This window comes from Tigriopus californicus, chromosome 6, assembly GCF_007210705.1.
Source record: "Tigriopus californicus strain San Diego chromosome 6, Tcal_SD_v2.1, whole genome shotgun sequence".
Classification (NCBI taxonomy): Eukaryota; Metazoa; Arthropoda; class Copepoda; order Harpacticoida; family Harpacticidae; genus Tigriopus; species Tigriopus californicus.
In genome coordinates, this window is record NC_081445.1 from 10,302,938 (window position 1) to 10,313,565 (window position 10,628).

Sequence of the window (10,628 nt, forward strand, 5' to 3'; positions counted from 1 at the left end):
GTCCTGATTTCTTTATGATTGTATTTCGGTGATTGAAAGAGATGCCCCGGTCGATTGCACTGGCTTTTATTTCCACAAATTGCCTTTAAAATGACCATTGGTGTTAAGGTTTAGGGAGTGCCAGATTATTGGAGTCAGCAATCTAAACTTTACATTTGAAAGCAAGCAATAGTATATGAATGACAAGATGACATGCTCTTGCAAGCGACAAGGACTGTACGGTCGCAGTGTAGCACCCAACACACTTCTTTCTACTTCGATGCATTTTTCGGTATTTTTTTCGAAAAACCGAGAAAGGGCACTTTTACGTTTCGGTTTTGTATTTTTCGAAAAACATTAAAGGTCTAGTTAACACCAACCCCCAGGTTGAAATTTTCAGTATGGCACTACTCGTATGTGCACTATCAGCACTTCCTTTTAATCAAAGCTTGAGGTTTAATGTCAAACAAATCTTTGAGCGGGGATTTTTTCCAGACTCCATCCATATATTTATCTTAAGTTTCCTCTAAACTTTACCAAAAAAGCTTCAATTTCCCCTGGAATNAACACACCGAGGTAAGACGCTCTCCCCGGCCAGATTATTGCTAATTCTATTCACCTTGATGTTGGGCACTCGTTTCTAATCCTGGTTTTGTCTTCCTTGAAAAAGAAATTATTCAACTTACAGGCTGTTTCTGATATTGCATTGGTCATTCTTTTTCTTGGCCATGAGAATTCGAAAGTGGAGAAAAATGTTTCAAGTGATCGCCCCCTTGCTGATTATAGTAGCTCTTACTATGAACTTGATTTTCACCTTCAATGCTTTAAACCGCGAAGTCCAACCAACAGGCTCCATGAATGATCCTAATATACCCAGCAAGACGATAAAGGGTTCAGAATCAAAGTGAGTTTCGAATCAGTCTTCTCCAACTATTTGACAACTACAGCCAAGTTTCTATCCAGATCAGATGAAAAGGTGTGGAACGTGAACCATCACTCTTTGCGGGAAGCTATTATGAGCCATGTAGGACAAGAAGTGGTGAAAGTCGCAGCCAAAAGCCTATCAGCCAGAACGGTCAAATATGTTCATTTCACCTATAGCGATCCGAAGGCCTACCAAGGTCCAATTGTGGATGGTTGGCCCCCTGGGAAAGAGAGGAACCTTCCCAGATACCTGAACGGTAAGGAGCGTCCATTTTTGATCCAACCAAATGAAGGACGGAATGTATCAGGAGACGTTTTATTCATGATACACTCATCACCTGAGAAAATGTCCATGAGAGATGGGGTAAGGAAGACTTGGTTCTTCTATCAAAGCATTTGCAAAACCAGGATGACGGCCTTATTCATTGTGGGCCTTCACAAAGATCCTAGTATAAATCAACGGGTTCGGGATGAAGCGGAAACCTATGGGGATATTGTTCAAGCTAACTTCGATGATCACTACAACAACCTCACCATCAAATCCCTGTTTTGTTTCAAGTATGCGATTGAAACTAAATGGATTGTAAGCTAAAATTGAAGCTGATAACTGGAACAATGGTATTGAAAATCGAAACAAACACGTTTGGTTTTTGCAGAAACCGCCAGAATTCCTGTTCAAAGTGGACGACGACTCATTTGTGAATGTGGCCCATTTAGAGGAACTATTGAACAAGTTGGGTAGCAATCCCAAGAAGCTGCTCATTGGCCATTTGTTACCTAACAATCCCTTGCCCAAATTGGTGCTACCTGCCGAAAAGGATAATAACTTTACCAAAAAATGGGTGTCACCTTCCTACATGTTCAATGGGCCCGTTTATCCACCCTTTGTCAGTGGATCAGGTTACTTCATGAGTATGGATGTAAGTGCGCTATGTGAACAATATAAAATGTTTGAAATCCCCTCTAACTATATTTGGAGATCGAAAGTCTTATACTTCGATCAGAAAGAGTATTGTAAGACTAATCAATTAAAAAGGGTTATTTCTGTTCCACTTGACCACATCCGCGGACTTCTAGAAATATGGACTATGAATGGCCTTCAAGACGGTCTATTTTGGATAGGAGCAGCTCATTGTTAATGAATTAAGAACTTAAATTACCATTTAAGTTGGTCATTCTAAAGTTTATAAAAAATGGCGTTATCCAAAGAAAGCTGATGGTTCCATTACAATGGAGTAACGCCACCTCCAAACTTTCCTAGGCCAATTTTTGTTCACTTTCTTCAATCTGGCAAAAAAATCATCATGTTAAGTGCTAATTCTGAACCATATGAATGCTTTAGGAGATACAAAGCTTTGTTCGGCGTCCATAGGGCTTACAGCCATGCTACTACACACTTAACATAGAACCGACATTATTCAAAATAATGGGGCACCCCCGCATGGTTTCGTGAGTGCATATTTTGAGATGCGATTTGTACCCAGTTGACAGTATCAGATAGTTTCGTGAACGCAGATCTTGAACTGCGACTGGGTAAAATTTAGTACTGTCGCATTTCAAAATTTGCGTTCACGAAACCACGTGGGGGTGCCCCATTATCAAGTACTTTTTGTAGTATTGAGCCAAATGCTTTTGTGTCGCAGGTTTGCCAAATACGTTATGTCACAAATAAATCCGACAGATTTCCCGTCTTCCAGCCAAACTTGTCCGATAAAAATTGCCCTATTTTCTTGTTTTAGGCCGTGCATTGTATTTACAATGAGGTTTTGAAGCTCCCCTTCTTTCACCTGGAGGATGTGCTCATTACGGGATTTGGAGCCCAGAACTGCAATATCACCCTCACGGACTCGAACCAATTCTTCGCTGGCCCTCCGTTGGTGTCCGACATCGTGTCGGACGACATCATGGTCCACTACACCAACAGCTACACAAAGAACATCCTGCTCAAAATGGCTTTGTTCGACTTCTTGCAAGCCAAGTACAATGCGCTCATTGCCCAACTTGGGTCTAAAACTGACGAGAAACCATGGAATTTGCCATCAAACTACTACTTCAACACAACGATGTTTCAAGAAGAATATGTTGGACGGATACCTAAAGCTGAACTCGAAGCCAAAAAGAAAACTTGAGTGTCATGTCATTTTGAACAACTTGAAATAGTGTCGAGAATGTCAATACACTTGGTTACAAATTGGATGTGAAAGGGAATAGACCCACTTTGAATTCATGGATACGTCTTCACTTTTAGTCGCTCTGATGTAATAGGACTAAAACAGAATATGTAACAGATAAAGGCACTCCTTTCAAATGATTGCGACAACAAAAGGTGCACATATGCAGCATGTGTTAGGTACTTCATGATGCTTCACTAGAGGGCGTTACCAAAGTCAACTAGAAATGGGTAGAACTACAGAACTATGGCACCAGGTTTCGTAACGGTCTGAAACTAACGTGTGGTTGTGGCAGAGAATGACTCCCATTATTGGAGTCAGCAATCTAAACTTTACATTTGAAAGCAAGCAATAGTATATGAATGACAAAATGACATGCTCTTTCAAGCGACAAGGACTTTACGGTTGCAGTGTATTACCCAACACACTTCTTTCTACGTCGATGAATTTTTCATTACCCAACACACTTCTTTCTACGTCGATGAATTTTTCGGTAGTTTTTAGAAAAACCGAAAAAGGGCCCTTTTTCGTTTGGGTTCTACGGTTTTGTACTTTTCGAAAAACATTAAGGTCAGATCTGCCAACTCTAATTCGTTAGTGGATCATATATGATATGAGTATAAACTAAATTAAATGAATACTTTTCCGTCTTGAGCTGCTGGGGATCCCATTCCTAGTAGCAGTGAGGAAGACCGCACAAAAATATTCTAAAAAGATGTTTTTCTCAGCTGAGTGCAGATGCACTTTGAAATAAGGGCTATTTCAAAAATATCAGCGACTCCCCAGTAATACATATTCTAAATAGACTTTCTCCCCAATTGCTAAATGCTCATACTCAATATCGAAAAAAGGCTCTGGTGCATCGACAAGAATTGCACAACCCTAGGAACATAACTTTGGCCGACCAACCAAATTCAATTAGAAGGTCATACTTTTTCAATTCATTGTGAAATCGTTAAATGCCACAATTGAAACATTTTAACCAACTACGATTTCATTTTCTCGACATGTCAAGTGTTGGAGCATAAACTATTAGAATACCTTTCAAAATGAGGTAAACCGTTTTTCAACCCACGTCGACTTTTCTTTCCAAACATTTGTCTCATCGTGTTTTGCCAGCCATGCCTTGTACAAATCTACCTTTTAAACTGCTTTCAACTTCTTTGGTCAGCCACAGATGTTAAATTCGCTTTGACAGATATGTGAGTAAAAACCACTTTAGAAGTACATCCAACTTTTTTTTTGTCTGAAGCAATTTTGGAATTCTTTTTCGCAACTTGTACACCCATTGTATTGCCATGATCTTGTTAAATGCCAATTTTTAAAACAAAAATATTAGATTACCTAAACAAAGACTCTTGGAACTACTTACATCGCAATCCCTGCAATAAAAGTAAACCCAAGTGGGAACTCGGGATTGTCAAAAGTTTTGCTTTTTGCCTGTTCTTTAGAGGAGTTATTACTAAAAGCACTACTAGTTTAAAAAAATATTTGCAAAAGCTAGTAGATATTAGTAATATTGTACCTAGTTACAGTAATATTTGCCGTTCCTTTAACTGATTGTACGATTGGGATTAGGTCATTTCATCAACGCCTCCCCTAGGGTTGGGAACGTTATGGTTGAAAAATAACTGTTTGAAACTTATGATCGCATTGCGTTGTTCTACAAATAAGACTGGTTCCAGGTGATTACTCGTATAATTCTCAATTTTTGGCCCGATCGAATGACTGGATCAAAAACCCCACTTATTATCCCCTGGATTCTTCACTGGATTCTTCGATCCTCATTTCTCGTCTCATCTAGCGTTTGTCATCACTGAGGAAGGGCATATTGCGTAAAAAATGTTACTAAAACTCAGTTTCTTACACATTCTCATTTTTAACATCTATTTGCACCTTTCTATTTTTATTTTGCACTTTCTTGCAAAAGCAGCATTGTGGTTAAAATCAGCCCTCTCTTGACGTTAGAATTCGTTAAATGTTTTATATCAGAGGTTGCCGCCCTAATAAATATGTGAAGAGCTGAATTTTGAACAGTTGACGTCAATTATTAAATAATGAGACTCAAAGTAGTTCGCCATAAGACTGTCATAGGTGCTTCATCATGATTGAAAAACAAGTGGAAACAGCTGCCAAAAGTGCCAGTTTCAAACCCAAAGAAACAAGCTAGGCAAAAAACGCAAGATAGCTACTTTCCATATTTCCTCCACGTTTATGCACTTCTCTCTTCGAAAAAGAAAAACATTCATTACTTGTTCAATTAGATCAATGGTGTGAATCTACTGCTGCAAAAAGGAAAAAAATAAGCAAAGGGAACCATTCCATGACATCATTCAAAATAAATTCATGTCAATTTTGTTCAAAACTGAGGCAAAACTTGGCTTTTTACAAAGAAATTAAATGCTTTTGAAAGTTCAATTGGATCTGTAACAACTTTGAAATTTTCACCTTTCTCTTATGACAACCGTAAAAGTTGTAATTTTATTTTACTCTACGAATCAAGAAGCGCTACTTCATTGATTTACGTATTCGTTCACTTTTAGCCCCAACTAGTGAAGGTTATTCTTTTCTTCCCAAAATTAATCAGTTTAGCTCTCTCCCTATTTTTCCAAAACAAGCATAAAAAATATGAAACAATACACAAACAGGGAAAGGAGCAAATGAACTTGTGTAAATAGCTTGAATTGATGTGTTTTTACCACAAACCGTTAATCTCTACATTTAAATTTTTGACATAAATGGGTGTATCTTTAGTTAAGATTTTTCGAAATTTCACAAATGTTATATAGTATAGATTACACTTTTTTTTGGTGTACAACTATTCAACCGTCAACCATCCAAACATCAATTGACCCCCAAGCTTATTAAAACATTTGCCAAGGGTCAGTTATGCTGAATTTCAACTAATAAAAAATTCGCTAATCTCCTTGCAATTGATATGTGCAGTTTTACACTCTATGTATAGTTTCCACTAGAGATCCTAGAGTATCAAATTATTATACATTTATTTTTGAAATTTTTCTTTTCGGTTTTGGTTTCAAGTAATCCTATAAATGGACAGTTTTGCAACAAAGAACATCAAAAATACATATTTTCTGTCTTGTCATATTTTTGCAGAAAAATGCTTTTATTTTGAACCTATCGGCCTAAGAAATTCAGCCGTCCCTGCAGTGCTGCATTTCTTGTTGTAATATTGATCTTAACTCTCTGAAAAACTTCAACTATATCAATGGTTTTTGATTTAGTATTGCATTTATCCAAATCTTGGCCAAGTTTATTAAACAAGAGTTTTGCAAAGCAAATGAAAGAACCAAATAGGAAAGTCATTTCCTTTCTAAAGGTAAAACTAGTACATATTAAAAAATCCATCATTCAAAGTAAATGGTCAAGTGACAAAATACAAAATACTCCGAAAGAAAACATTTCCATTGGCAATTAATAAGTAATTTCAAAAATAATGAAAGAGTCTGAATGGTTCATGGTCAAACACTTGGTAGGAGGACATGTCGTTCCAAAACATAAATGATATTCCTGGTAGTTGTTTCACAATGGAAGAGATGGTTTTATTGCTTAAGGCATAGCAAATTGATTCACGTCATAAAACCGTTTGGCTCAATGGAAAAAAATAAATCACAAAAAAAACTGATCAGTGGACAGAGGCGTTGTTTTCATGGCTGTTAATTGGCTTTCGTGGAAAAATGTTCAGAAAAATAACAATTTAGGACAACTCTTGATCAAATCTTCAAAAAATCTTTAAAATATTTGGCTTATTTTAAAATTACTTTTTTAACATTTTGCATTTTTGGTAGTAACCATTAGTAAAGCATAAATAATTCTGTAAAAATATTACACCTCTAAAATTCAAATATTTTTCGAGTCTCCAGTTATTATTTGGCATCATCACATTAGCCCCAATGAGAAGCAAACCGATTGCTTCTCGTTATCTTCTGTACGTTTATACCTGATATTTGGCTGAAACATAATCAAAGGTGTTGAGAGTACATGACTTCGGCACATTAGTGCTTAAGAATTCAACTTTGGAATGAGAAGTCGCGGTGGTTGGTTGTGATCAGGCCATCACAAGGATACATTCCTACAAATTGGGTATGATTGTCACCTCGCCACGAGTCGACTCAAATCCACCTGTAATGTACTCCCAAACAGGTTTGGCGACAAAGATTTATTGCTCTCTAACTTGAAGCATCCTAAGGTATTTTGCTTGGGCCTAGAAATGTTACTTACTAATGGTCTAAAAAAAGACTTGGCATGGGTACTCTTGTTAGCGATGCACTTAGAGTGATGATCAAATTCAAATATGAGACCTTGCTACTACTAAGTCTCTGTTTATTCCTGTCCAGGAAGCATAATATATTCGGACAAAGCTAAAATAGTTCTTTAAGCCTTGATTTTGATTTCATTTGTACTAACCCCTACTTTTGTACGTTTTCGATGTCTAATTCAACGGAGAAATTACACTCTCCTTCAGGTCGAGTGAAGTTCCCTGCCATTTCCTGTATGTAGTTTTAGAGGAAGGCGAGGCATCTTTTGACATATCCATCCCTTCAATTGTGTTGAGACTAACCTTGACCGTTAAGTTACTTACACGGCTTTAGACAAGGAAGGTTTATAACTCAAGAATTTTGACCCTCTCGTCTTCGAATTTGCAAGGTCGTTCATCTTTTATTTCCTGTAAAAACAGTTGTTGAACGGGTGTATGTTTCTGCTTGACCCTGGCAAGTTCTTGTCCAACAAAAAAGTACACACACATTGCGAAGTATCTTTTCTTCACAGAAACTTGACACCGAAGATTGGGAAAGCCACAAGGTTATTGATTTTTCAAGTCTAGGCCCAGGCTTCAATGGCGTTAAGAAATCGGAAAAATATGATGGAGACTATTTAAATTGCTTTTCATGAACAAGTCATCACATGTATTAAGAACAGATTTGCTCAATTTGATCTTTCACTTCTTAATGTTTGCAAGAGACTGGTTCACTAGAAATGAAGTGCCCTCTGGCATACATGTTAAGTTTTTTTATTAACTTATCCAACTCTGGCTTGCTCGAGATTTTAGCAAGTAAGCTGAAAAATCAAACACGGAACCTCGTTCCGACGCTTATTTGTTTGGGGTCGTGCATTAGCCCATCCATCCTCATAACTTGAGGATAAATTTTGCCTAAATTAATTTCTTTTCTCATTCGTTTGACTTGTAAAGAAATGCATTCAAGCATTGTGACAATGTCAAATTCATTTATAATCAGGCCACCATAAAAAATTCAAATAAAACAGTGACTTTATTTTGGTTCTCTTAGATTTTTGTCGGGTAAAATAGTCGTTGTGGAAACATTTTTTTGTTTAGGATCAGTTCATCCGATAAACCTCCTTGGATGCTATAATCTGACATTCAGATTTTTCAAAGGTTTGGGAATATTGAGCAAGGTCTCTTTTTCTTGTTTTGCAACACGAACTGTTGGGTAAGAAGAAAATTTCGTATAGTACGAAGACAACTCAGAAAAAAAACTTAGTATAATGGAAACCTTTTGCCTTAGAAGAGCTAAAAACCTCCGAAAATCCAAGTATTTACGCTTTGAATTTCTAAAAGACAATACTTGTAAATGGTCTTATGATTTCCACCTTAACAGCAACGAATTACGTACAGAGTACAACCCAACGTTTTTGTTGTTGTGCAAGGGCATGTCACAAACCACTTGCAGTGGAAGAAAATAAATAAGAGCTCAAATATTTTTGCCCCGTTTTGAATCATGAATTGTTTAAATTTATTTCCTCATCTCTTGACTAATTTTGGCTGATAATCCCAAATTGAAGCTGATCTGTTTTGCCAATAAAAAAAATCATTTGTTTAATTTCCTATATTGGTACTTTATTCGACACCTGAACATGATCACATACACTTTTTGGGTCGACAGAATTTCACATACGTGAAAGTGTCTTGTCTTTCCTTTTTGAACGATCCATAATTAGTTCTTGATGCAACCTCAGAATACAACTTGTTTTCTTTACATATTTTGCCACTTGTCAATAGGAAGAAACAAGACAGTTTTCCAGATCCGCCCCTTTGGCCTGAACAATTGCCTGGTTTTCGGTCCAAAGATGAAGTAATGGAAGTGTTGTTGTTTCACACAGCTTTTTCTACTCCGCATATTGGGCCTGTCTGTCTTGAGCACTGTTTCTCGTTATTGACAAGGTGTCAAGACAACTCCCGAGTCGCGCAACAACATTTGGGTCACCCTCAGAAACGAAGTGTTTTTAACCCGAAGCTGTCTTTTCATCACCGATTTTGAATGTACGCCTTAATGGAGATTGGGCCCTTCTGTGTTAAGTCGAACTTTCCGAGTACAGACAAGCAAAACTAAACTCCAAATTGCTTTTGTCAACCAGCATTTCAGAATGAAGTTGATTGGCGAGACAAAGGATTTGCGTCTCCAACCTTAAACGGTTCACCTTGAGAAGGCGTGAGTGTGACATTGCAAATTGACAAGAGAATACAAATGAACTCTGCGCATCATATTTCACTCATACAAATTCCTTTGGGACGGAATCAAGAGAACAATAACAATGAACGAGATTTTTTGTCCACTGTGTACCACCCTAATTGAAAAGTGTCTTCAAAGCTGATTTGAAGTATACTAGTACAAACGAGCAATCGGGGGTTCATCTTTGCAATGTGAATGATGTTGTCAGAAAATTGAAAAATAGGCAGAGCACTCAATCGAGGTCGTTTGTGTTGTTAGTGAAAAGTGGTCATTGGTGTTTTCCACATAAATAATCAATTTTTGACCTACCATTTGCTCTTGAAAGACCCTCCCTTTGTTACACAATTTCAGAAAGGACCTTCTAATCATCAATATTTCGAATTGCATAGACAATCGAGTACTTGCGGAAATATTTGTAAAGACATGCAATATTAACACTTCGTAAATCATTCTTTACGTTATCATCTACATAACGTCGCAAAACAAACGCAAATAGATACAGTAATTTAAAGCAGCATTTATGAATTTGTGTTACAATGTAGCAAATGCTTTGAATTAGACAAATGTAAATCAATGACTAGAGACAGTCAAGATATGCATAAAAAATCCATGTTATGCCATATAATATGCATGAAAGCTGATCAAGTTATGCAGTTAAACATGCATTCAAACCCAAATTATGCACTTCAATATACATTATAACCAAAATTATGCACTTCAATATGCATTAAAACCCAAATTTTTTATGCACTTCAATACGTATTTGAACAATTTGAACCCAAAATATTGGCTTGAAAAGTGGAAAACTTTAAAAATCGATGAATGAAAAGAATTTACAGTGACGCCCCCGACAAAAATGTCAGATGGGAAGGATTTTAATTGCAAAACTTTACTTAAATGCAATATTCACCTAATTTATAGACGGCTCTCAACCGCTCCATCCACGGTCACATGTTATTTCCGTTGTTTTTATCCTGTTTTGCCAACTCAAGTATTTAAGCACTTAAGTTTATTTCCATCAAATCTATTTACAAAGTAGGTTTCTCTCTATGTTAGGGCCCCC

The 10,628-nt window shown here is 37.0% G+C and overlaps 1 protein-coding gene across 1 annotated transcript; it reads left to right on the forward strand.

The window, feature by feature from the left end:
• Positions 1-948: 948 nt before the first annotated feature.
• Positions 949-3,061, forward strand: LOC131882503 (beta-1,3-galactosyltransferase 1-like). Its single transcript, XM_059229658.1, has 3 exons — positions 949-1,486; positions 1,560-1,823; positions 2,643-3,061. The coding sequence occupies exons 1-3, from the start codon at positions 995-997 to the stop codon at positions 3,030-3,032; spliced, it is 1,146 nt and encodes a 381-aa protein (XP_059085641.1). The 5' UTR covers positions 949-994; the 3' UTR covers positions 3,033-3,061.
• Positions 3,062-10,628: the final 7,567 nt, after the last annotated feature.

What these genes read in the sequence shown, in the direction of transcription:
- LOC131882503 (XM_059229658.1), top strand. Translation starts at nt 995, where the DNA reads ATGAGCCATGTAGGACAAGAAGTGGTGAAAGTCGCAGCCAAAAGCCTA. An exon ending in CGATTGAAACTAAATGGATT is followed by an intron (nt 1,487 to 1,559) that starts GTAAGCTAAAAT and finishes TGGTTTTTGCAG; the next exon opens with AAACCGCCAGAATTCCTGTT. An exon ending in GTTACTTCATGAGTATGGAT is followed by an intron (nt 1,824 to 2,642) that starts GTAAGTGCGCTA and finishes TTCTTGTTTTAG; the next exon opens with GCCGTGCATTGTATTTACAA.